The sequence below is a fragment of the Eublepharis macularius genome, chromosome 17 (genome assembly GCF_028583425.1).
Source record: "Eublepharis macularius isolate TG4126 chromosome 17, MPM_Emac_v1.0, whole genome shotgun sequence".
Classification (NCBI taxonomy): Eukaryota; Metazoa; Chordata; class Lepidosauria; order Squamata; family Eublepharidae; genus Eublepharis; species Eublepharis macularius.
In genome coordinates, this window is record NC_072806.1 from 12210319 (window position 1) to 12238071 (window position 27753).

At 48.0% G+C, this 27753-nt stretch overlaps 1 protein-coding gene across 1 annotated transcript; it reads right to left on the minus strand.

Moving 5' to 3' along the window:
- Positions 1–568: 568 nt before the first annotated feature.
- On the minus strand, positions 569–27753 carry DHRS3 (dehydrogenase/reductase 3). Its single transcript, XM_055001590.1, has 6 exons — positions 26641–27753; positions 9234–9377; positions 8085–8204; positions 4963–5201; positions 3961–4086; positions 569–1929 (listed from the first exon to the last, which is right to left on the minus strand). Exons 1-6 carry the CDS (start codon positions 26833–26835, stop codon positions 1845–1847), a joined length of 909 nt encoding a protein of 302 aa, XP_054857565.1. The 5' UTR covers positions 26836–27753; the 3' UTR covers positions 569–1844.

Here is a 27753-nt window from a genome sequence, read left to right on the forward strand (position 1 = left end):
CCTATCCTGGCTGTTTTGGACCCAATCCTGGCCATTCAGGGCTGAAATTGGGCCCAAAATGGCAAAAAGGGGCTGAAAATGGCCAAAAAGGGGCCCAAAATGGTCAGGATCGGGCTGCTGCTGAGTGAGAGAGTGATCCACCACCTGTCAGAGGCTGGATCTGGGCCGTTTCAGCCCCAATCCAGGCTGAAACAGGCCCAAAATGGCCGAGAGTCCGGTGGGCGGGGCCACCTGACACGTGACCTCTTTGGGGAACTGCCAGAACTGTGTTCCTGTGTGTTCCCCCTCAAAATGAGCCCTGCTGTGGCAGATAGATCAGCTGTATAAGGTGTCATCGTATATTTACAACCGAGGGAAGTTTAATTCCTTGTCTCCAGAATTCTGAAATAATATTCTTACATTTTACTTCTACACTGTTCCAACCCAGAAGACTGTAATAGCTGCCGTGAGGGATCAGGACTAAGGACTGACACATTATAAAGTTGTCAGCTTCCCCCTTCTCTTTACAGCCAGTATTCCAGGGTCTACTGCCCCAGAAAAAAAAAAGTTCCGTTCTTTACTGTCATGGTTAGCCGTCATCAATAGACTTAATTTTTATTGGCAGGGTTTACATTATAGGAATCCATTCCCCAGAGAGAGGAGCAATTTGAGTAAAACCATACGAGAATATTTCAGAGTTCTTTAGGCAAAACGTTAAACTTCTCTCTGTGGTGAATACAATTACTTATTTAGGATATTTCTATGCTGTCTCTTCAGAGTCCTGCTCGAGGCAGCTTACAATGAAAACCACATCGCAATATTGTACGCGATGATGCCTTATACTGTTGCCAGATCAGACCAATAGTCGATTCCCTTCGGCAATCCATTTCACACAGTGGTCAACCAAATTTCACTGGAAGGCCTGCAAGGGCGCAATGGAAGCTGAAATCTCCCTGTTGTTACCCACCAGCCCTGGTGTCTGGCAGTATGCTACCTCTGAATATGGAAGTTCCATTTAGCTATTACGGCCAATTCAGACAAATTGATGTACTTCCCCTCCTAATCCTCTTACAAGCCACGTTCTGGATCTGGTAGCAGTAAACTCTGTAAACTCATTTTGCACTGAGGAAGGACTTCCTTTAGTCTGTCCTGATTCTACCGCCCGTCAGTGTCACTGGGTATCTGCCAGCCCTCCTGTTACAAGAGAGCAAGAAAACATTCTCTCTCACCACTTTCTCCACCTCATGCATAAAACATGTCCTCTTCTAGGAAGCTGTCTGAGTAACCCCTTCAACAGAAGCCACTCAAGCTGTTTGTCTTTGTTCTCATGAGCCTCGTCGAAAGCCCCCATGGCTGTCCCTCACAAAGGAATGTTCCGTACCCTTTCGGTAGCGTGTCAAAAGGCGCCAAAAGGAACGGGCCGCTTTCTCGGACTCCAAGGTGTGGTCTCCAATCACAGTGGCGAAAAGCAAACGATGCTCTTGCGAATCATCCGACAAGCTTTACAAATTAAAAAGAGAGTGCGAGAGAACCCTTCGATTCAGGGTAAGCAGCTGGAAGCACGATGGAACGAATCCGGCATGGAAAGATTCAGCTAGACCCTGAAACTCTTTTTTTAAAAAAAACCAACTATGAACAAACGGAACGATCGGTTTCTAAAGATTTGGCCACAAGCGCCCCCCCTCCCCACTGTTTGCTTCCTTGTCCTCAGCAAGCCGTTTCATCCCTTGCAGAGGCCGCATTGCCGTAGCACAGGAAGGTGTTGCCGTGGCAAACGAGAGCAGGCAGACAGCCCGGGCCGGCCGGCTGGCCATTGTATCGGGTCACAGCCTCTTCTGGCTTCGCGCCTGAGCATGATGCAACATCTATGTGCGCCCTTTGAAAGTGTTCATGCAGGTGTAGCTCCCGGAGAACTTGTGGATCTCTTCTAGCGCCGCTTGCGGGAGGATGCTGCAGAGGGCAAAGGGAAGGAACTGAATGTGCTGAGCTTGTCATCAGACAGACAAAGGAAGGATTTGTTAGTGGCACATACTTGGGGAACCTGAATCTTATTGAGTGACAGGGCTAAGGATGATTTCTGCTTGAGCACAGAATGTGAAACCGGGTGCAGGAGTCAGATTTCTTTACCCCTCCCCCTTCCTCCCATCAACAAATCTTTTTAGTACTGCCGAAGGCTTTCACAGCCGAGAATGATGGTTGTTGTGGATTTTCCAGGCTGTATCACTGTGGTCTTGGCATTGTTTTGCCAGCAGCTGTGACTGGCATCTTCAGAGGTGTAGCACCAAAAGACAGAGGTCTCTCAGTGTCAAACTGTGGAGAAGATGTTAGCAGGTAATTTATATCTACTCAGGAAGGTGGGTTTGGGTTGCCCTGTAGGGGGTCCCAGGGTGTGGAATGCTAATGCTTCACTAATCTTATCTGCAGGGCTATTGTAAGATGTAGAGTATTTTGTATTTTTGATTAGCATATCAACCACCAATCCATATGCAAAAGAACCTCCTCAGGATACAGTGAAGCATTAGCATTCCATTAGCATTCCACACCCTGGGAAACTCTTATAGGATGACACAACCCAAACCCACCTTCCTGAGTAGATGTAAATTACCTGCTAACATTTTCTTCACAGTTTGACACTGAGAGACCTCTGTCTTTCGGTGCTACACCTCTGAAGATGCCAGTCGCAGCTGCTGGCGAAACATCAGGAACTATTATGCCAAGACCATGGTAATACAGCCCGGAAAATCCACAACAACCATCTTTTTAGTACTGCTCATATGGCCAGTTTGGTGTAGTGGTTAAGAGCATGGGACTCTAATCTGGAGAGCCGGGTTTGATTCCCCATTCCTCCACTCGAAGCCGGCTGGGTGACCTTGGGCTAGTCACAGCTCTGGAGCTCTCTCAGCCCTGCCCAGCTCACAGGGTGTTTTGTGGTGGGGATAATAATAACATACTTTGTAAACCGCTCTGAGTGGGCATTAAGTTGTCCTGAAGGGCGGTATAGAAATCGAATGTTATTGTCATTATCATTATCATTATTATCATTATCATTATTGCCTTAAGCAGAAATTAAAATGGGAAGAACCTTACATAATATCATTTCTCTGATAATGTTTAATTATTGCCTCTATATATTTTGCCACAGAAAGAGTAACGGAATCATTTGTATCCAATATTAACCATGTCACCTGCACTCTCATATTAGGTAGTTCCATATTTTTAAGTAGAGGGATGATTAAGTTAGCCCTCAATTCATTAAATATGGGACACCCTGTAATTATATGTTCAATGGTTTCGATTTTATCATACGGGTATCTGCGTGTTCTGTTAGCATATGGTACTTGTATCTACCTTCCAAATTGCCAAGGAAAGAGCATGCATTCTTGCCAAAGCTCTTCTGAGCTTTGGAACTCTCAAATGATAACAATACTTTGGCAGTTGCATCAGGAGGGCAATACTTAAGTAAAGAGTCGAACAGGCCCTCCGTGCCCTAACAGACATACTAGTAACGCCTGACTCCCTGACACGCATTTTTATTTGCCTAATTATATCTTTGGTCTCTGTAGTCTTGACTACATTGTTTGACCATCAACAAATCAAGTTTGCCTTTTCTGAAAACACCTCATTGGACAATATTGGAAAAAAATAAAGGATGCTAAACTAGATGGTCCCTGAGAGCCAGTTTGGTGTAGTGGTTAAGAGCGGCGGGACTCTAATCTGGAGTTTGATCCCCCACTCCTCTGCTTGAAGCCATCTGGGTCAGTCACAGCTTCTCAGAGCTCTCTCAGCTCTACCCACCTCACAGGCTGATTGTTTTGAGGATAATAATAACACACTTTGTAAATTATTCTGAGTGGGCATTAAGTTGTCCTCAAGGACCGTATATAAATCAAATATTATTATTATTATTATTATTGAGAAGAACCTAACCCAGCAGGGTTCTTGTATCCTTTTAGGACCTAGGTGAAGATTAGCAAACTGTACCTTTTCAAGATGATTAGGATGTGCATTGTCCATGGCAAGAGAAGGAAGGCTTGGTTCTGCCGCACAGCTTCCACTGTCCTTCGGGCCACCGTCTCTGGCTTTAGTGGGGGGAAAAGGTTGGGGAACCTGAAAGTAAAAAACAGACCGGTTGGTTCACATCCACTAGCCAAGATGGTGCTGGGGCATGCCTCCACCACACTGCCCCACAAGTGCCTTTAAACACGAGTCCCATTTTGGCAGGAAAAGGTCACTTTGCCTGCAGAGGGGAGAAAGGTGTCAATTAGAGACAGGTTCTTTTCATTGGTGGCACCTCTGTCCCTGAAGTTTTAGGGGCCAGGCCAAAGCATTTCTTTTCACCTAGCCTTTTAACTGTGGGATTCCACCTTTTAAAGCTCTTTTTATGGTCTCTTTCTAGCCTAAGGGCAGTTTTATGAATATCGTATTAGGCTACTGAAGGATGCTTTGTGTTCTTTTAATGCCCCTTGGCTAGTTTTTAAGGCTTGTTTTATTTGCCCGATTCATGCGGGAAGGGGCCCAACCAGCAAAGCCAAAACAGAAAAAAACCAATAGGGGCTGCACCAATAATGATACAAATATGGGCAAAAAGCCAATGGTACAAGAAAGGGAATATTTATTAGACAGTTTGGTGTGGTGGTTAAGAGCACGGGACTCTAATCTGGAGAGCCGGGTTTGATTCCCCACTCCTCCACTTGAAGCTAGTCACAGTTCTCTGGAGCTCTCTCAGCCTCACCCACCTCACAGGGTGTTTTGTTGTAGGGATAATAATAACATACTTTGTAAACCACTCTGAGTGGGCATTAAGTTGTCCTGAAGGGCGGTATATAAATCGAATGTTATTATTATTATTATTTGTAGGTAAAAAGAATTATATATGTATACAAAAGGGCTGCTCCAGAAGATTCTTATTGAGGGACTGGTTATGTGGATCTCACAGGAGCAAGCTGGTTCAACCACCGACCCTTTCCCCCTTCAGCAACTCACCTGATTCTCATACCCTGAAACATCTCAGTGCTTGTGTGGAAGGGCAGGACAGTGGTGGCGTTCACGCCAGGGCAGTCCAGCAGACCCAGGGTCAAGCTCTCCATAAAAGCGAAGGAAGAGGCTTTGGAAGTGCAATAATCGATGACCCCCGGAATGGCCGATAAAGCCAAGACAGAGTTCAGACACACGATGTGCCCCTTCTGGAGTTCCAGCATCCGTGGCAGGAAGGCCTTTGTGGTCTGTGGGCCAAAGACAGGAAACGGCTTTACAGGCAGACGAGATACAGGCCTGACAAAATGAGAGGGGAGCTCCAGTCCTTCCCTGGCATCTTTTCACATGGTTAAGTAGAATGGGTGCCCTGACTTGGATAGCCCAGGTGAGCCTGATCTCATCAGATCTCAGAAGCTAAGCAGGGTCGGTCTTGGTTAGTAATGGGATGGGAGACCTCCCCAAAAGACCAGAGTGGCAGAGGCAGCAGGCAATGGCAAACCATCTCTCTTGCCATGAAAGCCCTGCCAGGGGTTGCCATAAGTCAATTATAATTTCAGGGCACTGTCCACCACCAAGTAGAATGGAAAAGGGCTTTCCTCATTTTTGAAAAAGGCTTTGCCCAGAAAACAGCCTCAAGCGTTGATTTAGTTTCTGCTCAGAGCTCCTGACCTGTTTGAAATTGAAGATTGAGGATCCTCATGATAACAAGTCCCAAGTAGCTTTCCCCCACTTTCTTAGCAACTCCATGGGACCTACCCAGGGCTTTTTTTCTGGGAAATGAGGTGGTGGAACTCAGTGGGTTGTCAGCACAGGGGGCAACTCCTGGTGGGAGGTGGTGCCCCTGGTACCACATGTGCACGTGCAAAGGGCACACATGCTCCCAGGACAGCACAATGATGTCACTTTGGGTCAGCTGGAACAAGGAGGGAGTTTTACAAAGTTTAAATTGCCCTTGGCGAAAATGGTCACATGGCCAGTGGCCCCGCCCCTTGATCTCCAGACAGAGGGGAGTTTAGATTGCCCTCTGTGCTGCTTGGTGCGGAAGGTAATCTAAACTCCTCTCTGTCTGGAGATCAGGGGGCGTGGCCACTGGCCATGTGACCATTTTCAAGAGGTGCCGGAACTCCATTCCACCGCGTTCCAGCTGGAAAAAAGCCCTGGACCTACCTATCAACCACGTTCACATCCAGCCCCTTTCTTCAAGGAGCTAGGTACTGTACTAGAGTTGCTAACTTCAGGTTGGGAAATTTGGGGGTGGAGCCTGACGGTGGGGTTTGGGGAGGGACAGGATCTCCGTAAGCTATCACGCCATGGAGTCCACCCTCAAAAGCTCAATATGCCTGGCGGATATGGGGGTTGAGGCGGGCAGGCCACCAACACCGACCTCCTGCCAAAAGGGGAAGTGTTGCCTCCCAGCCTGTTTTCATCTGGTAGCTGGCCACCTTGCCCCATGGACTTGTTCTACATCTGGTGGATGTGCAATATGGTCACGACTGTTTTATATTGCTTTTACTGAGTGACTGATTTTTATGCTACCGTTTTTACTGAATTTATTCAAGATTAGTTGTAATTTTGCAAGATCTCCAGGCCCCACCTGGAGGTTGGCAAGCCTAGAGCAGCCACAATTCTTTCTTTTTTCCCCTGCAGGAGGGGAAGGAAAGTTACCCCCTTTACTCCTGATTCAAATCTGGGCGTGGAATAGCTGCTATTTAGAAAGCTAAAACACTTGCCTGCTCCACTTTGCAGCACTCCCAGAGTCAGATGTCCTGGGAAGAGCAGCCTCTGGAGATTTCTTAAAGGGATGCCGAGTCCCTCAAAGATCTCACACGAATATTCTTTTTTGGGACAGAGGAAAGCCAGGAAGATTCTCTTAATGCTGCTTCCTGCTGCTGTGAATGTGTCTCTACTACGTGTAACCTGCTGTAGTGGTTAAGAGTGTCGGACCGAGATTTGGGAGATCCTGGTTCGAATCTCTACTCTGCCCTGAAAGCTCTCAGTCAGTCTCTCTCAGGGCTGTTGTTGTGAGGAGAAAATGGAGCAGAAAAGATGATGCTATAAACTGCTCTGGGTCCCTATAGGGGAGAAAACCAGAATCCAAGCATCTAAATTCAATTTTATTTTCCATTTTGTGCATAACCATTTTTAGGGGGATGGTCTTCTATTCAGGGTCATCTTCCTTTTTTGGTAAATATGACAGATGGATAGGCAGGTAGAAGATAGGATTACACTTCATACATTCTCTAAAGTGGGTTCTAGACAAGCTGTAATGGCATCGACTCTCATGTGTGCTGTACCATAGAGCCACAACCTGTGTCTAAGGCACACGAAGCTGTCTCTCCAGGCTTTCGGACACAGAGAGCTCTTTCCTAACACCTGGAAGCGGAGATCCTTTTTCCTGGAGATGTAGAAGATTGAACCTGGACCTTTCTACTTCCAAAAGCTAATAGCAAAACCAAAAGAGGACATTTCATAGGACAGTTTGGAAGGAGGGGGTCTTGTCAGAGTTGAGCTTTCCCACCCACCCACCTCCTCCGCTCTTTGCTCCAGTGTTTGTTTTTCCACACAAGTTTTCCTGTCAGGATAATCAGGGCTCATTTTGAGGGGGAACGCGCAGGAACGCAGTTCTGGCAGTTCCCCAAAGAGGTCACATGACAGGTGGCCCCACCCACCTGACTCTCAGCCATTTCGGCCTGGATTGGGGCCGAAACGGCCTGGATCAGGCCTCTGACGGGTGGTGGATCACTCTCCCACTCAGCAGCGGCCCAATCCTGACCATTTTGGGCCCCTTTTCGGCCATTTTCCACCCCTTTTTGCCATTTTGGGCCCAATTTCGGCCCTGAATGGCCAGGATTGGGTCCAAAACAGCCAGGATAGGTGATGTCAGGGGGTGTGGCATATGCAAATCAGTTATGCTAATGGCACACTTCTGGTGATGGCAAGGGGCATGACATATGCTAATGAGTTATGCTAATGAGTTATGTTAATGAGTTCCTCCAGCTCATTTCTACGAAATGACCCCCCGAGGATAATCTTTCCTAGTGTCATTCCCTCAGTGAGGCCCGAAGCCTGGCTGGTTATTCATCCCTGGCGTTTCCAAACCTGAGCAGACAGAAGAAGGGAGCGCTTCATACCCAGAATTGTCCCAGCGTGTTGATGTGCTGTGATTTTAGGAGGGCGTCGTCATCACTCTCCATCAGACTCTTGCCATGAACAACCGCTGCGTTGTTTACTAGGATGGTGATATCCCCCACCTGAGGAAAAAAAGAACCTTGAGAATACAGCCGTTGTTTGTTGTTCTCTCCCCTGACCTGTATAGCCCAGGAGAGCCTGATCGTGTCAGATCTCAGAAGCGACGCAGGGTCAGCCTTGGTTAGTAATTGGATGGGAGACCTCCAACGAAGACCAGCGTTGCAGAGGCAGGCAATGGCAAACCACCTCTGTGAGTCTCCTGCCATGAAAAACCCACCAGGGGTTTCCATAAGTCAACTATGCCTTGAGGGCAGGATTTCATTTTCTATCTACCTACTTATATATCTAGTTCATCCAGCCAATGTGAACACTGGACATCACCATGCCTACCTAGGTCAGCAGGAACAATGGAAAAGAAGGAGCCACCAAAGATGGAGGCATATATTCCAGTGGAGGGAGGAGAGAAAGGCAGGCCGAGTCCTTCCAGAGGGCTCAACCTTTCCAGGGAAATCCAATCCCGCTACTGCCACCATGCAGATACACAGAACAAGGGCATGTGGCAATTGCTGCTGCACATTGGCAGGCCCTCTGAAGGCTGCAGGGCCTTGGTGGTGGCCCAGTGATGCCCTGACACCAGTCCTGTACTGACATTCAAGCAGTTCTAAAGTGCCATCTGGCCCTGACCTGAATCAGGCTATCCTAATCTTGTCAGATCTCAGAAGCTACACAGGGTTGGTCCTGGTTAGTACTTGGATGAGAGACCCTCACAGAGGCAGGCAACAGCAAACCACTTCTGTTCATTTCTTGCCTTCAAAAACCTATGGGGTCACGATAAGTTGGCTGCGATTTGATGGCACTTCACACACACACACTATGTATCTTCTGATGCATTGGCCATTATTGGTGATTGATCAAGAGTAGCCACTGAACTGATATGGAAGGGAGTTGGTTCTCTCAACCACTTTTCCAACGAACGACAGAAATATGCAACCAGGTTCCCTTTCATCTCCATTGTTCAGTATCAACCTCACCAAAGGGTTGGCAGATTCTCTCATAAGCTGCGATATGAATGGTACTGGATCTCAACCCACCTTTTCACGAACAGCTTTGGCCTGCTGATAGACTTCTTCCCGATTCCCCACGTCACAGATGAAGTAGTGGCACTCTGTGCCCATTGCCCGGATCTCCTCCGTGGTCTCTTTCAGGCACTTCTCAGTTCGACCCCATAGGATGACCTACAACAAGACAGTACTTTACAGTTACAGAGGTTGGGAGAGGTCATTTGGTTTGTCCATGCAGTCTTTCTTCCCTCCCTGAAATCCAAGGCAACGTCCCAGGGGGTCCCAGAACATCACCCATCCAAACACTGATCAGACCTGCAGTGTCTTTGCGTCAACAAAACCATAAAAATAAGCCCTGTGTGCATGCACTTTCCTGTGAACTGGCATGACTTTTCTTTCTCAAAGATGGCTACAAGATGTGGCCTGCTTGCATGATGCAGTCATTGGCTGACGCCTCGCTGCCCTCAGTACCTGGTCTGGAGACCTCTTATGAGTACCTTGAGCTCCCTGATCAAAGAAAGACGAGCTATGACCATGATAAACGAATGTTCTAGATTCCAAGCTTGGGTTCTTGCATTATTCAGAACACTAGAGCATTGGTGGCACTGGACACATCAAGGACATAAGGAAGCTCTGTTGAATCCCTGCTATGCCAGCAATCATGTCTCCGCTAGCCTTGAACCAAAAAGCGGGGTCATATTGATCCAGAGCAGCAGAGGAAAAGCTTGTACAACCCCACTATACTCCAATGAGGCCACTCCCCTTCCCAAACCCCAGCCCTCTAGGCTCCACCCCCTAAATCTCCAGGAATTTCCGAACCTGGACCCACCAACCCTACCCGTTATGGTGCAATCCTACGCAGAGTTACTCCCTTCTAAGCCCGTTGACTTCCATGGATTTAGAAGTATGTAACTCTGCTTAGGTTTGCACTATTGGTCTCCTCCAGAGTTAATAAGGGGATCAGGCCTAAACTGCTATACCGTTTGCTAAGGTTTCATACAAACTTGCCCATCTGTTGAGAACTTTGTCAGAGGCACTGTTGGTTGTGCATATTCTGAGGTTAGGATGGCAGTTGCAAGGGACAGGGCCTTCTCTGTTGTGGTGCCCTGGCTTTGGAATGCCCTTCTGTCTTGCACTTATTCAGCACAAGCCTTTTGAAATGTGTGTGCTGGATCAACGCATCCCCTTCTTTTCCCTTGGCATTTGGCAAAAGAAGCAGGGCATTTTAAAAAGGGAAACCACACCTCCTTAAATAAGTGCTCTTCCCTTTCCTTTTTATTTCCTGTAATTATTTTTATGCCAGAATGTTATGCACTCTTGTGGTTTTCTAACTGCTTTGGCCTTTTTGGATATTATGCAGTTCATTTGATTCTTTCTGCTGCCCTTGGGACACTGCATTATGGATCATGAGATCTTAAAAAAGAGTTTTGCTGACCGCTTGAAATGCTTACATTCCTCCTTGTTTGCTTCAGCAATGTATTTTGTATAATTGTTTAAAAACTCTTCTTAGCAGACTCCTGAAACAGATTGGCTGAAGAACATGGGATATAACATAAACAATAAATAACTCGTTCAGGCCATGAGAATTTGGGCAATTTTCTCTGGTCTGAATTCTTCCTTTCTTCCTCATATTCTCAGTTACTACTTAAGACTTATAGGTCAGAAGAGTACAGAAAGAAAGAAAGAAAGAAAGAAAGAAAGAAAGAAAGAAAGAAAGAAAGAAAGAAAGAAAGAAAGAAAAAGAAAGAAAGAAAGAAAAAGAACGAACGAACGAACGAACGAACGAACAAGAATTAGGGGGAAGCCTATTTTCAGCAGAAGAGGTTCTCGCCTGTAGATGGCCGTGGAGATAGAGAGGGGGCACAGGAAATAAAATCACTTCATTATAGAGAATCACCCTGCATCTGTAGCCCATCTACATGCTACTCAGTGAGCCATTGAGGAGGGTTCTGGAAACTAAAAACGTGCCGAGCTGGAAAAACTTAATCTATGTCGGGAGTGGAGTTCTTGGATAAGATAACTTCCCACCCTGGAAGTCATCCAGCCTTCTTCCTTTCCTCTTCCACATCAGGCCTTCTCCGCCTGCCTTCCCTCCCTCCCTCCCTCCTACACAAGACACACTCTCCTTTTCAAAAAGTTACTGACCAGAAAATTGTCGAGGGCAGCAGACCAGCGAGGCGGTTAATCCCTGCTGTGGAACGCTGGCTCCCAGAGGCTTCTGCCCTGTGGTTACCTCTGGGTGACCCCAGCGGTTGGCAGCTAGTGAGGCAGGTGGAATGCTTTTAGGCAGTCGCTGGCCGTAGGGGCAGCCAGCAGCTGCGGACTGCAGCCAAAAGAAGCCTGCTTAGGAAAGGGTTGGTAACAGAAATGAACGGCTTCTTCTTAATTAGCTTGAGGGTGCTTATTGTCAGGGTTGGAGATCTGTGGCTTAGTGGTAGAGTATCTGTTTTGCATACCGAAGGCCCCCGGTTCAATCCCTGACCTGAGTTTTAAACCCTTGGAAGTGGCTGCCACTTGGAGTAGACAATACTGGTAGACCAATGACCTTCCGAGTCAATGCATGTAGCGAGGACGTGGGGCTGTGCATACTTCACTCACAACACAAATGTGTGAGATGCTCCATCACTGGAAATTCTGTTTTTAAAATGCTGTGTGCACTGCTGCAGTATCCATGTTCATATGACGAGGCAAAGACAGAATATCCAGCCGGTCCCACTTTTCCTAGCCACACGGTACTGTGCCCACTGTTCAGGGTTTAAGCTTTTGAGAACCACAGCTCTCTTCGTCAGATGTATCTGACGAAGAGAGTTGTGGTTCTCGAAAGCTTATGCCTCAATAAACTTGATTAGTTTTAAAGGTGCTACTGAACTTTTTACTATTTTGCTACTACAGATGAACACAGCTAACTCCTCTGGATCTATGTTCAGGGTTTGTCTTTCAGAGTCTGTCAACACATGACATCTTACGTGGGGATGCTCAAGTGACTTATTTTCTGTGTGGTCTTATATTCAAGTGGACTCTGTCTCCCTAGTAGGGTTGCCAGCTCCAGGTTGGAAAATTCCTGGAAATTTTGGGGGTGGAGCTTGGAGTGGGTGGGGTTTGGGAGGGGAGGGGCCTCAGCAGAGTATAATGCCATAGAGTCCACCCTCCAAAGCAGCCATTTTCTCCAGGGGAACTTATCTCTGTTGGTTGGAGGTCAGCTGTAATTCCAGGATACCTGGAGGCTGGCAACCCCCTACTCCCTAGCATTGTATGTGCGTCCCCAATGGGAGGACAAGGGTAATATCTTTCACTTGAGAGTCCCTGTGTAAAAGAAGGCCACATCCATCTAAAGGCAATTTGGCAAGATAACTATAATATGGTGAGTACTTCAAATGTCCCAGAATTCCAAAGAATGCTTAATTTTCTCAATGAATGGCTTTCCTCTTAGTCAATGCTCCCAGCATTCTGCAGAACCAACAATTTCTAGCCTCATTAAAACAACTCATCGCATAATGGCATAATGGCATAATATAAAAGGGATACTTGGCAGATCAAAGTTAAATAGGGTTGCCAGCTCCAGGTTGGGAAATTCCTGGAGATTTGGGGGTGGAGCCTAGAGAGGGCAGGGTTTGGGGAGGGGAGGGGGCTCAGCAGGGTATATTGCCATAGAATTCACTCTCCAAAGCATCGATTTTCTCCAGGGAAAGTGAGCCAGGTTGGTGTAGTGGTTAAGAGTGGCAGGACTCTAATCTGGAGAGGCAGGTTTGATTCTCCACTCCTCCGCTTGAAGCCAACTGGGTGACCTTGGGGCAGTCACAGCTCTCTCAGAGCTCTCTCAGCCCCACCCACCTCACAGGCTGATTGTTATGAGGATAATAATAACATGTTAACCTGCTCTGAGTGGGCATTAAGTTGTCCTGATGGGTGGTATATAAATTGAATGTTGTTATTGTTATCTTTGTGACCTGGATCTGATCTCTGTGGCCAGTTGTAATTCCAGGACACCTCCAGCCACCACCTGGAGGCTGGCAACCCTACAATGTAGTATAGAGAAGATGCAGCAGAATGCCAACCATTTTGAAGGCGACAGAGAAAAAAGCAAATCCTTTGATGCCGGGAGTCGATCATTAAGCAAGCAGCCCTTTCATGACACCTCCAAGAAACGCCAGTGGACAAAAGAAGGCCGAAAGCAAACCTAAGAGCACCGAGATAATGGACGGCAAACAGTGGAGGTGTTGGCTGCTTAAAGTGGAAAGATACAGAGCTGTGTTTCTAGGAGGGGCACATTAACTTCCCCCCACCGGGGCCTACCAAAGCATGTTTACTCAGAATCGATTCCCACGAAATTCAATGGGATTTACACCTTAGTTAGTGTGTTCAAGATTACAGCCGTAATCACAGAAGAAAGGGGGGAGAGAAAGATCAAAGATGACACCAAGAATAATTAGACCTCCCCCCCCATGCACATAAACAGCTGAGCTCAACAGAAAAGACAGCTTCATATGTTCATATATATATATATATAAGACCACGAAGCTATAGAAACTGGCCTTTATAACACAGCTACACATTCATTTACTTAGTTATTTCATTCCTAAGCTACCCTTCCCTCAAGTGGGGACCCAAAGGAGCTTACAGAGTTCTCTTCTGTTTTATCCTCACAACACCCCTGTGAGGTAGGTTAGGCTGAGTGTGTGTGACTGGCCCGAGATCACCCAGTGAGCTTCAACGGCAGACTAAGGATTCGAACCCGAGTCTCCAAGATCCTAGTCTGATACTCTAACCACAGCACTGGGAGAAAATGAGAAGAAAGTGGAATTCATTGACTTGAGAATCTCTTTTTTGTGTGTTGCTTTTTTAAAGTTCTGGGTTCTTTATGGCTTCAAAGAGAGAAAGAGGATCACCTGCGGGTGACAATAAGGAATGTCCGTGGATGATTAACACCTGCTGACTGTGGTGCAGTGGTTAGAGGGTTGGACTAAGATCTGGAAGACTCGGGTTCAAATCCCCACTGTGCCATGGAAGACCATGGGCCAATCATTCTCTCTCAGCTTAACCTACCTCATAGGGTTGCTGTGAGGCTAAAATAGAAGAGGAGAGAGCTGTGCATACTGCCCTGCTCCTTGGAGAACAGGTGGGTTAAAAATGTACTATGAATAAATAAAACAAACGTAGTTCCTTCCTTGTGACCGGTAGGAAAAAAATTAAACAAATACATGCAAATATCTTTTTCAAGTGCGCCTGTGGAGGAGGGAAACATTCCATTGGTGGAGATCTTTGGAAGATAAGATTCAATGTGAGAAATATGCAATTGTTTCTGTTTTCCTCTGCTAAATGTTGGCAGGCATGTCTGTTTCTTCTGGGGGAAGAACATCCGAAGCCAATGAGTTTAGGGTTGCTAGGCTCCAAGTGGTGGCTGGAGATCTCCTAGAATAACAACAGATCTTCAGACTACAGAGATCGGTTTCCCCCGGACAGAATGGCCGCTTTGGAGGGCAGACTAGGGTCGCCAGCTCCAGTTTCAGAAATTCCTGGAGATTTTGGAGGTAGAGCCTGGAAAGGGTGGGATTTTGGGGAGGGGGGAGACCTCAGCATAGTATAATGCCACAGAGTCCACCATCCAAACAGTCTATCCGGAGATCGGCAGTAATTCTGGGAGATCCCTAGGTCCCATATGGAGGTTGACAACTCTATCTATGGTATTATACCCTGCTGAGGCCCCTCCCCTCCCCTCCCCAAACCCCTCCCTCTCCAGGCTCCACCCCCAAATCTCCTGGAATTTCCCATCCCAGCGTTGACAACCCTAGCAGAGCTTCACAGTCAATCCAACTTCTGCAGCCTTGGAGGTTATCCTGCTAATTCCAGTCTTAAAATGGGAAAGCCAGAAGACCCCCCTGAAAGACTAATGGGGAGTAAATGGCTTTGTTGCAGTCTTTCAGAATGGGGTAGCTAATACGAAGAAAAAGAGGGGAGGGGGAAAAACACCATTGTGGATGGGAGTCAAAACGCCTCCTTCAGTCTTTCTTCTGTGTAAAGGGTAAACAGTTGTCCTGATGTCATGGGGGAGGGGATTGGCTGACCAGCTGATGAACCCTGAGCCACAAAGGAGGCGAGAGGTGCCAATGCTCTTTCCATGTGCGTGTGCAGACACAGAGACACTTTGACGGCACTTTCCACTGCCATCTAAGCACAGGAGAAGCCAGTCATTGGTCCTGGGGAGGCCAGGCTGCTTCCAGGAATGCAAACTTCCTTCGGCCTCTGGAACTTCTTGCTATCGAATGTGCAATGTGTTAAGATTAGAATGTGAGCGTTGGGGCACAAAGGCTGAGAAGGAGCATCCTGTAGCACTGAGGGGGAAGGATAGCAGAGAAGGACTTTGCTTCCCCCAGGTTGCAATAAAGTAGGCTTGGCCAACGAAGCTGAAGCTGGTTCCTAGTTCCCAGTTCCTTATTCGTGGTTCCTAGTTCCTTACTCGCAGAGCAAAACACAAATGTATTGTCGAAGGCTTTCACGGCCGGAGAACGATGGTTGTTGTGGGTTTCCCGGGCACTGTGACACTGAGAGATCTCTGTCTTTTGGTGCTACACCTCTGAAGATGCCAGCCACAGCTGCTGGCGAAACGTCAGGAACTACAATGCCAAGACCACGGCAATACAGCCCGGAAAACCCACAACAACCATCAAAACACAAATATTGGCGGAATTTTAGTTTGGGGTAGGGGGCATTCTCGAGAATGCTGAGCTGAGTGATTTGGGGTGACCCAATTTTTGGGGGGGGGTGCAGCTATCCCCCTTTCTGCTTATTGATTTGTTCTGGGGACACCCTACTTTGAAGCTGTTAACTCAAGAACTGGGCTTTGTAGGAGGGCCCAGTATACGTCCACTTAGAAGGCAGAGTCTGCTGAATATAGCTGTGTATGATATGTGCTGCTCTAGTGAGCAGAGCTTTTTAGTTTCCCCCAATATTTGTGTTTTGCTTTGTGAATAAGGAACTGGGAACTGCAAACGAGGAACTGGGAACCGACTTCAGCTTCGTGCTTGGCCGGCACATGCAAGGAAGTGAAGTAGTGAACTGATAAAGCGGACCGTGCAACTTCAGACCGCAAGGGGAGCCTGTGCAAAGAGATTTTTGCAAGCAGAAACTATCGGTACAGTAAGGAGCGGGCTCCCCAATGAGTTGCATGCTCTTTTTTTTCATTCAGAGAGTTTTGAACATGTGGGGAACATTCAAAAGGGGCTCATCTCCCACTTGCAGCCTGGGGTGCTAAGACCCAATCAGAGGAGTCCACCACCACCAGTGCCTGCAGGGCTCTTTTAATTAGGCCCTGAGCAAATAAAAGAGAGAAGGTTTCAGAAAGGGGCAAACCGTCAACCTGCAGACAAAGTGGAAAGGAGCCAGTCCCCACGCCATGCGCACATAAATCCTTCTATACACTGTCGACCACTATGTCCCACACATGCAGAGCAGGTGTTCTAACATGTGGCAAGATTAATGTTCAGCCTTAACCAGGAGACCTTGATTGAAATTTCACTTAAACTCTGACTCACTATTAAGCAGAATTACACCTTTCTAAGGCCATCTTAAGCTCTGTAACAGTGACACCCTAAACCGAGTTACGATAGTAAAGAGTCCAGTAGCCCCTTTAAGACTAACCAACTTTATTGTAGCATAAGCTTTTGAGAACCACAGCTCTCTTCATCAGATGCATCTGACGCAAGACAGCTGTGGTTCTCGAAAGCTTGCATCTGACGAAGAGAGCTGTGGTTCTGAAAAGTTTCTGCTACAATAAAGTTGGTTTGTCTTAAAGGGTCTACTGGACTTTTAACTATTTTAACAACTACTGACTAACACGGCTAACTCCTCTGGATCTGCTTAGGATTTCACTGTAGGTGACCTTAAAGCAAGCTACTATTCTGCTCAACAATTGGTCAGCCTAACGGGGCTGTTGTAAGAATTACTGATGCGCTTAGGCATTCTGAAAATTCAGAATTGCTATAAAAAGACAGGTTTGAAGCAGCCTTTGGCATTCCAATGCTTTTTAGACACAAACACACACGAGCGACACGCTCATACCACACAAGGGAGTATACTGCTGTCCTTCCCCGACAATGCATTTCAGCAATGCAAACTATCACTTCTTAGGTTTGCATGGATGGGTGTGTTCTCACCCTCTTTTTCTTTCGGCAAACATCCTTTTCTCCTATACCAAATCCTACACATCCCCTCTCTCCACCACATCGTAATTTATCAATCCACAGAGAAATAGATTCATTGCTATAATGAATATATATGGTACATCAGGACGGGTGCAAAGATATACACAGAGGAGAAGAGAAGGAACTGTGATCTAAGAAGCCCCCAGTTCAAATCTTGCCTCTGCCATAAACTCACCCAACGGCCGTGGCCAAGTTTCCTTTTTTTTTACCCCTCCCCCTTCAATTGCAAGGTGGAAGAAATCCTGGCCTAACATACAAGGTTGTTGTATAGCTTGCAAGAGGATATGGTATGGGAAGCACTTAAAACCCTGACCAGGCGAACGAAATGCTAAGCATAGTTATCACCAAAAGTAAAGGATATGAGCGAGGCAGTGTGCAGCACTGAAAATATTTTTAATGCAGTGCCTGGCCTGATAACCTTGACTTTACCCTTCTTGCCATATGCCGGTTTGTGACTATGTTTTTAATTGGCTTTATGCAGAAAGGTGGATGTTAGAGGTGTGCACGAACCAAAATACGAACCAAAGTTCATCATGAACTGGGCCGTTTTTTGGTTCGCGAACTGGTGGTTCATTGGAGGGCATTTCTGACAAACCTTGACGAACCGAGACAATTTTTTAGGCTGGTTCATTTGGTTTGTTTTTCAGTTCATCACTGTAGACAGCTTGGCACCAATCAATCAGTTTCCTAGGCAATGGAGGGATGGGCTTTCTGCAGACCTTCTGCTCCCCCAGAAGTGACATATTCATGAACGAAACAAACTGGTTTGCAAACCAGGCAATTTCATGCCAGTTCATGGTTCATGGTTTGTGAAACACAACGAACCACGAACTGCAATGAATCGCCATTTTTCCGGTTTGTGCCTATCTCTAGAGGATGTATCCAGGACTTTTTTTCTGGGAAAAGAGGTGGTGGAACTCAGTGGGTTGCCCTCAGAGAAAATAGTCACATGGCTGGTGGCCCCGCCCTCTGATCTCCAGATAGAGGGGAGTTTAGATTGCCTTCCGCGCGAGGGCCATCTAAGCTCCCCGCTGTCTGGAGATCAGGGGGCGGGGCCACCAGCCATGTGACCATTTTCAAGAGGTTCCGGAACTCCATTCCCCCGCGTTCCCCCTGAAAAAAAGCCCTGGATGTATCTATTTCCAGCCACATAAAAACCCCATAGCAATGTACTAGTTCTGTACCCGCCTGCCCTAAAAGGACATCATAAACAGCACAACATGCTAACTAACTCGTGAAAAGAGCTTTGCATCCGGATGATCTCATTACATCAATGACTAGCGCCTTATAATTAGTTCTGTTTCATGACGTTCCGTGAGATGTGATTAAGAAGGTGGCTGCAGCAACCAGAAAGGATCCCTCGTTAACAAGGCATAATTTATAGCCCAACCAAGAGGGCAACGTGCAATTTAAACTCCTCCAAGGTAGCTCTCCTATTGTCAAGTCTATTAATTAGAATCAATTTAGTCCCCACTGAGACAAAGGTCAAACCTCACGAGTCTGACCCTTCCCGGCTGGCGTCAGCTTTATCAGCGAGCTGGTCTGAGCCCTGTCTCTGCTGCAAGGACAGGAGAGGGTTGAGACAGACAATGATCAATATTGATAATCACAGAAACATTTGTTGCAAGACCCCCAGTCTCGTGACAGGGCCTGGAGTCCTCCCGAAATGACAACTGATCTCCAAAGTACAGCGATCACTGCTGGGGAGGAAATTGCAGTTGCAGAGGATGGAGTCTAACAGAGAAATCAAACTCCTGAAGGGATGCTCTAAGGCTTCTATTTCTCCTACGGAACAAACATCCCTGTTAAACTAGCTTTAGTTTGTAATTCTGACTGCTTCATAATCCTGTTTTAAGGTCTCTTGCTCTCAGGCATACTGTACTTGAAGATTTGCAGGGGTAGCTGGGTGCAAATTCGACTCTGTTAATGTTTCAATTAAATAAGCTAGTTCTGAACTAGATCTAGGTGAAAGAAGCATGCATGCATGGGATAAATAGGTGCCACAGGAGCAAAAATACAGCGGGAAAAGATGTTTGAGAATCTCTTTCATAATCTTATCCCCTCCTTTTTCCAAAGGAGTGATGTGTGTAGTTCTCTCTCCGCTCCCAGTTTAAGTGGCATGTTTTTTAAAAAATAACACACTTTTCTCCCCAGCGGTGACCCAAAGCAGCTTACAACTTCATTCTCCCCTTCACTGTTTTATCCTCACAACAACAACCCTGTGAGGTGGGTTAGGCAGAGAGAGCGACTGGCCTGAGGTCTCCAGGAATTTCCCAAACAACCCTACAGATGAAGGTTTGGATGGAGTCTGCTGGGTGCTAAGTAGGGTTCCCAACCCCAGGGCAAGGAAAGGACAAGGTTTGGGGAAGGAGGGACCTCAGCAGGGTATAATGCCAGAGAGTCCACTTTCCAAAGCAGCCATTTTCTCCAGGGAACTGATCTCTATCATCTAAAGATCAGTTGTAATTCTGGGAAATCTCCAAGCCCCACGAGGAGGATGCTGAAGAGCACTTGCAGAATGCTCAGTGATCTCAAGAACAGCCTGTACAGAACATCTCAGAAAACGATGACTAACAGGTCTGGGAGATTTGGGACAGAGTAATTCAGTGAGAGGCCCTGACCTGGATAGCCCAGGTGAGGCTGATCTTGTCAGATCTTGGCAGCTAAGCAGGGTTGGCCTTGGTTAGCAATTGGATGGGAGACTTCCAACGAACACCAGGGCTGCAGAGGCAGGCAATGGCAAATCACCTTTGTCAGTCTCTTGCCATGAAAACCCCACCAGGGGTCGCCATAAGTCAGCTATGACTTGAGGGCATTCTCCAGCAATTCCATGGGGGGAACTCAAGATTCCTGATTGGCCCTAATAAGCAATTGTTTTTTTGGGGGTAGGATAGATGGATGAAGCTGCAGCACTGGGGTGGGGTGGGCATTTAATTTTTCACCCTTGCACTGATCAGAATCCTCTAAGCCACCCAGGGTGGCTTAAAACAGCTCGGCACCAGGAAAATGATGCCGGAGAGCTCTGTGGTGAAGCATTTGTTTTGCATGCAGAGGGTCCTGGGTTCAGTTTCCAGCATCTCCAGTTTAAAATGAGCAGGTAACTGGTGCTTGCTCCAGTAAATTACAAGGAAGGGCCATGGCTTAGTGGAAGAGCATCTGCTTTGCATATAGAAGGTCCCAGGTTCAATCCCCCCCATCGCTGGTTAAAAGGATCAAGTAGGAAAGGGAGTAAAGAACCCTGACCTGAAACCATGGAAAGTCACTGTCAGTCGGGAGTAGGCAGACCTGACCTTAATGGACCAGGGAGCGGACTCAATAGAAGCCAGCTTCATGTATTGTGAGAGGCAGAAATGTTTAAGTTAGCAGACTCCAGCCCCAGGCTGCCTCCTGTTTAGAATCTGACTTGGGTCCGTCCAATCGCTTCTATTTTAAAACTGAAAAGCATACAAGCGGCAGCACCCTTGGACCAAAAGGCCCTTCCAGTGCTGGATGAGTTATGGAGAAGAGAAGGGATCAAAACAACAAAAAAACAGGGCTACATTTGATGACAGACCCTGTGTCCCGGCTCGCTTTTTATCAGCTGGCTCATCAGAGGCCAGCTTTTAATCAGAGATCTGTGGTTATAGATCGCCGCCTATCTCCAAAGCTCGGCTATTCTGAGTGCCTCTGTAGAGACAAAACGTTACGACCTATTGGAACGGGCATCTTAAAAGGCCACCTTATCTTCTCCCCTTCGCCCTCCTTGTAAAACCCTCTTCCCCTTCTATGATCCTAAATTCCAGCAAGGTGGGCCTGTTCGTCTGTTGCAGCCCACTCCCTCCTACCCCCCAAAAGTCTTTCGACGCTTTCAAAACTGACAGGGAGCTCAGACTCTTGAAAGCTGCAAATCTAGTTGGTTTTTAAGGTCCTACCGGGCCCGAATCGCACAATGATCAAAGAATCAACTTGTGTGGGCAGGAGCCCCCCCAAATTTCACTCCATCCATCAGTCCCAAGGGTAACACACACACCTCTTTTTACACTTATCCTTCCACTAAAGCATCTCTGATATGAGCAGCTCAAGTCATATACCAGCATAGTGTAGTGCACTGAAAAGGCTCAAGTAGGATTTAGGAGACCCACATTCAAACCCTTATTCTGCCATGGAAGCTTGCTTGGGTGACCTCAGGCATCTCTCTCTCTCTCTCTCTCTGCCTAATCTGCTTCACAGAATCATTGTTGTGAAGTTAAAATAGAAATAGGCAGGGTTTTTTTTCTGGGAAAAGAGGTGGTGGGACTCAGTGGTGGAACTCAGGATTTAAACTTAAAGTTTAAATCGCCCTCGGCGAAAATGGTCACGTGGCTGGTGGCCCCGCCCCCTGATCTCCAGACAGAGGGGAGTTTAGATTGCGCTCCATGCCAGTGGTGTGGAGGGCAATCTAAACTCCCCTCTGTCTGGAGATCAGGGGGCGGGGCCACCGGCCATGTGACCATTTTCTAGAGGTGCCGGAACTCCGTCCCACCGCATTCCAGCTGAAAAAAAGCTCTGGAAATAGGGAGGATAAAATTAGAAGCTGTTTGGGGACAAAAGCATGGTAGAAACATATAAATCCTTGCTGTGGTCCCAGGAAACTTATTCACCCCCAGCTCCTTTCTACGCACACCGTTTCATGAGATATAAAAGAAAAATGTCTATTGCATATAAGAAGTACATTTTTTGCCTACAACAGCCCTGTAGCCCAAGTCTTCCTGGAACCATATTTTCCTCCCCACCCCACAGCTCTTGTGCCCTCCATAATGGGAATAAGGAATTGTCCTGATGGACGTAACGTCTGGTGGGCAAGCACGCTAGCTCTGGTTTGGGAAATTCTTGGAGCTTTGGGCAGTGGAACCTGGGGTGGCAGGCTTTGGGGAGGGGCAGGAGTTCTGCAGAGTCCACCCGCCAGGAGAACTGACCTCTGTAATTCCAGGAGATCTCCAAGGTCAGTATTTTCTACTCTGGTTGGCAGCAGCTCTCAGGAAGAGATCTTTCATATCATCAGAGAGCTTGCACTGAGCCAGACACAGTGCAATCCTAAGAAGAGTTACTCCAGTCTAAGCCTATTCAATGGGTTTAGAGTGGAGTAGCTCTTAGGATTGCACTATTTGTCTATCCAAGGCTGATTCCGCACATGTTCGATAATGCACTTTCAATGCACTTTATCAATCGTTTGAGGTGGATTTTTTGTTCCGCACACAAAAAAAAATCCATTCCAAATGATCTATAAAGAGGATTGGAAGTGCATTATCCAACATGTGCGGAATCACTCCAAGTCCACTCTAAGAGCATCAGAAGAATTCTGCTGCATCAGTCCATCTAATCCAGCATCCAGTTTCACACAGTGGCTAACCAGTTACTATGAAGGGCCCAAAAAAGGGCATAGAGCATAGACATTACCTCCTGGCACTTATACTGAGAGGTTGGCAGCCTTTGAATATGGAGGTTCCTCTTAGTCACCATGGCTAGTAGCCACTGATAGACCTGTTCTCCATGGTGGACCTATCTCATAGACTTGTTCATTCCACAGTTAGACCTATCCTCCACTCTGACATGCAACAGCTTTCCAGGGTCTCTGGCTCAGGTCTTTCCTACCTGATGTTTTTAACTTGAGCTGCCGGGGATTGAACCTGGGATCTTCTGTATGCAAAGCAGATGCTCTACCATAGAGCCACAACCCCACTCGGAGCACTTTGAACATGCAATAAACTCTGTGTGTTGCTATTAGCTCTAGGTCCACAGCAGGCAGGAAAGGGACAGACCTCTGTATCTGTACACACAAGTAATCCAAAGCTATTTTTATTTTACCTTGAAGATATCTTTTAAAAGGACGTATACCGAAAATGTGGCTGAATGTTACCTTTTCTCTCTGTAGCTGCTCTCTCTCTCAGAATCTGCCTATACACACACCCTTTTTCTGCAAGGCAGCTATTTTGTTTCTCTGCTTGGCTTTCCATCAAGGCTATCTACAAACCTCCCTTCCTCCTCCGGGTAACAACTGTTTTATTGCTAGGAGTGCTTCTCAACCTGGAAGGAGATAAGAAGGCCTTCTGCTTGCCCGGGCAAGTTGCACGTCCACCGCTTTGGGCCAGACGGGTTCGTTGCTAAAGGTTGCCCCTCCCTTTCGCATGCAACATTAATCAATACAGATAAGCAGCTGCTCACTGCAAGCAATGTGCAAAATATCCAGCACCCAGGAGCCACTGGGCACCTACAACTTTGGGCCTGGTGGGGCCCCAAGTTGCTGCAGGAAGTTGGTGTGTATTTGGCTTCTCTAAAATCTCGTTCACAAAGTCCTGAAAGCTTGCATATATTGCATCCAATGTTCCTTAAGATGAATGACAATAAATAAATATTATTATGTATGTCTGGAGAGAGGAGGAAGGCATCTTTTTTGCCTTTCCTTTTGCTTTGTCCGGGGAGTTGGCTAAAAGACAGCATGTTAAAAGTGCAATCCTATGCAGAGTTACTCCAGTCTAAGTCAATTGAAGTCAATGGGCTTAGACTGGAGTAACTCTCCATAGGATTGCACTCTTTCAGATTACATTTCGGGAGACAGGTTCAAATCCAGATTGCTGGCTGACCTCGGGCCAGTCACTCTCTCTGCCTAACCCACCTCACAGGGTTGTTGTTGTGAGGAGAAAACAGTGGAGGGGAGAATGAAGTTGTAAGCTGCTTTGGGTCACCACTGGAGAGGAAAGTGTGTTATTTTTTTAAAAAAACATGCCACTTAAACTGGGAGAACTACACACACCACTCCTTTGGGAAAAGGAGGGGATAAGATTCTGAAAGAGATTCTCAAACATCTTTTCCCGCTGTATTTTTGCTCCTGTGGCACCTATTTATCCCATGCATGCATGCTTCTTTCGCCTAGATCTAGTTCAGAACTAGCTTATTTAATTGAAACATTAACAGAGTCGAATTTGCACCCAGCTACCGAGAGACCTTAAAACAGGATTATGAAACAGTCAGATTTACAGACTGAAGCCACCTCCATAGCTCTGTTTTTGAGCAGAAAGGTGAGATATGCATTTTGATAGAAATGGCTGGGGAGGGGGCCAAAAAGGGTGTTCTCCAGTGCTGTGAACGGGATCCAGGTTACTTTCCTACCTGCTTTTCAGAGTCAAAGTGCAGAGTGCTTTGCGTACATCGCTGCAAAACAGCTCGTAAGCATGAGAAGAGCCCTGTTGGATCAGACCAATGGTCCATCTGTCCTAGCATCCTGTCTCACACAGTGGCCAACCAATTATTCTGGAGGGCCAAGTACAGGGAATAGAGGCCTTCTTCAGGCGTTGCCTCCTTGCACTGGCATTCCGAGGTTGACTGCCTCTGAATGGGGAGGTTCTCTTTAGGAGCTACTGATAGATCTCTCCTCCATGATCTAGAAATGATCAATAAAGTCAATGTTATCCTCAGATGGGGCAACTGAGGCTAAGGGAACAAGGGCTTCCTAGAATTGTCTTCTCCAAGCTCCTCTTTGAACTCATTCCCATAACTCCTCCCTTAGCATGAGCCTCCCCCATCGAAAAATCCTGGAGTGGTATTTGATCCCATGCCTGTCCTTGATCAACATAAGCCCAAGAAGAATATGAAAGTATTTTAAACTGGGAGGGGAGGCATCTTCTCAGCACACCGGATTGGGCACTGAGTTCCCAGGCTCAGCATACAGTCCAGCCTCTCGGAAGAATGTAGGCTGCTGAAAGGCACTAAGGAAATTCAAGACACCCCCCCCCCCCAAACACACCACCACCAAAGGGGCCTGCTCGTGTCACTACTTGATATTCTCATCATCCCCGGCAGGTAAATTCCAAAAAGCAAAAGGTGTCAGCGAACTGCATGCAAATTGCAAGCTCATGCTCCCACACATTCTAGAAGGGCAAGTCTGCGCACGATTCCTCGCCTGTGTTGCATGAGACCAAGTGGCATCTCTCTGCTCTCAGAGGGCATGGTTTCTGTGCAGCTCTACACACACACTCTCTCACACACACAGAGCAGCACAACTCAGGCCCTGCCCCCTTGGAGTCTTTACTGCCAATCCAAAGCCAAGCTCAGCCAAAGTACCCATTGCTGTTTCCAGGGCCTCCCATTCAGTTTTTTTTTTTCAAACTGGGAAAAAAATGCTGCTTCCATCTTCCACCTGAACTTAATGTAGCCCAGTGGAGAGGTAGTGTGTACTTTTGGCATACAGGTGAATCCCAGGTTTGAGTCCTGGGTTTGGGGGTTCAGTCTCAGAGGTCACTTCAGCTGAGAAGGTGCCCAGAGAGAGAGAGAGAGAGAGAGAGAGAGAGAGAGAGAGAGAGACTGCTTACAATTTTGCATGCTGGCCGGACTTGTCTTTTGACAAGATCCTCCAACTGGAATAAATAAGCGATGCAACTTATAGGAGGTGCCTGAGAACAGCAGAATTTCCCAGCTGGTTAGTATCCCGTTTCCCACAAGGGCGAACCAGGTGCTTCAGAAAAGACCACATCCCTGGGTTTTGCCCTCTCCTTAGCTATTGGCACTCAGGTACGCGGCCACTCAACATGGAGGGGCCCGTCCTCTCCTGAGCTGAGAAAGCATTTCAGACCTCGTACTTATCTTTTCTAGCAGACCTGGAATGCCAAATCGTCCGATAGCCACACCCCCAAAGCAGAGGTACCTCTGAGTATATGCAAAGTGCATCCATCCTATTTGCCTCTGGGTAGCCGGAGCACGTTTCAGAGGAGTGAATTTCATGCTCAGAGGTGGGTGATAGAGGGAGAATTTAAAGCAGGATTGAACGGAGTCCCCTTGCCATGCAATAACCGGTCAACCCCCGGGCTCCTTCATGCCACCCATTTGGGGTCATCCTCGTTTAAATGCGGTCTGGTTTTAAATATATCTATTTTAGTCGTCTGCTTAAAACTAATAAGCTAAGAAGCAGTGCGAAGTAGAGAGAAAGGAGGCTTCATCCTGCTTGAGGCGGAGGAGGTGGGACTCCTCTCGGGGTGTGCAAATTGCAACCCACGATCTCCAACCCCTTCGCTCCGTGCACGGAACTCGCTTTTTGCACAACCCTCCGCTGGCTTCGACTAAGCGACCCCGGCGCCCTCCCCCGACTTCCTCTGGGCGCACTCAGGCCCACACCTCTTCTTGCAAAAGCCACCCGAAAACGAAAACCTCCCTTCCCCGAGCCGAGCAGGCGAGCGAAAAGCCGGAGCGGAGGGGTGGAGCGAAGGCGTCCGTCCGAGGCGAGCGCTCACCTTCCGGGCCCCCCGCTTAGCAAACTCCCTGGCCAGGTAACGCCCGATGCCTCGGCCGCCGCCGGTGATGAGCACGCTGTCTCCGGACAAGTCCCGCAGCTTGGAGGGCAGCAGCGCGCCCACGAGCGCCTTCGCCACCAGGCAGACCAGCTGGAGGGGCAGCAGGAGCCAAGCGCCCAGCCCTTTCCCAACCATCCTTCTCCAAGGCGAAAAGGGATCTGGCCACGGGCAGCCCCGCCTCTCCGCGGAACTCCGTCTTCTCCCGGGCCAACACCCCCTCCACAAACAGCCCCCCCAAGCGAGAGGGGGTGCCTTTCCCAAAACTGACGGCCGGTCCTTCCCTCGCCCCTGGAAAGGGTGCGTAAAAGTCTGCCCGCCGCCAAAGGCGCACCGCTGGCCTCGCCTTCCTGCCCAAGACGTCACCGGCAGGTAAAAAGTCCAGGTGAGCCGGCTTTGCTCTTCCTCTGGAATCTCAAAAGGAATCGGGCCGGAGGGGGAAAGAAAGAAAGGCAACCCGCCTCGAGCGGGGAGAGGGAACCAAAGCCCCCCAAATCGCCGCCGGGTTTCCCGAGACGCGCCCCCTGACGCCGCCGCGCCCTGTCCCTCGCCGGCTTTTGGCTCCTGCTTTTCCGCCTCCGTCGCCTCCCCCGGCTGCAAGCGGAGTCATGCGAGCGGCGTCTGTCTGGGAGCCGCAAGTTCTTTGCAGACAGACGAGTCGGGGCTATTCTGGGACGCAGGAAATCGCCGGGCTCGCCAAGAGCGCGCGCGAGAAAGGAGAGAGTCTCTGGAGCGCGGTGCAAGCGCACAGCCCGGCAGCGGCGCGCCGGGCCCCCTTCTGCCGAGCCCGCCGCAGCCCGGACAGACCTCCTCCGCTTTGAGCGGCCAGAGCTCGGCCCCCGCTTGGCCCAAGCAGCGATTGACCGGGGGGGGCTTTGCTTGCACGCCCTGGGCCGCCCCTCCAGTGGCACTTTCGCCTCTGCTCGCCTGTCGCGGCTCGGCGCAGGTTTTATACCCCATTAAGCTTGAGTGACAGCTAAAGTGGTTTTTTGGGGGGGTGGGGGGGAGAGAACTCCCGGCTGTGCCTCTGAGTGGCTGCTTTGGCTTGCTCCCCTC

What these genes read in the sequence shown, in the direction of transcription:
- DHRS3 (XM_055001590.1), bottom strand. Translation starts at nt 26,835, where the DNA reads ATGGTTGGGAAAGGGCTGGGCGCTTGGCTCCTGCTGCCCCTCCAGCTG. An exon ending in CCAAAGCTGTTCGTGAAAAG is followed by an intron (nt 8,205 to 9,233) that starts GTGGGTTGAGAT and finishes TTTTTTCCTCAG; the next exon opens with GTGGGGGATATCACCATCCT. An exon ending in ATCCTAATCATCTTGAAAAG is followed by an intron (nt 1,930 to 3,960) that starts GTACAGTTTGCT and finishes TGCCCTCTGCAG; the next exon opens with CATCCTCCCGCAAGCGGCGC.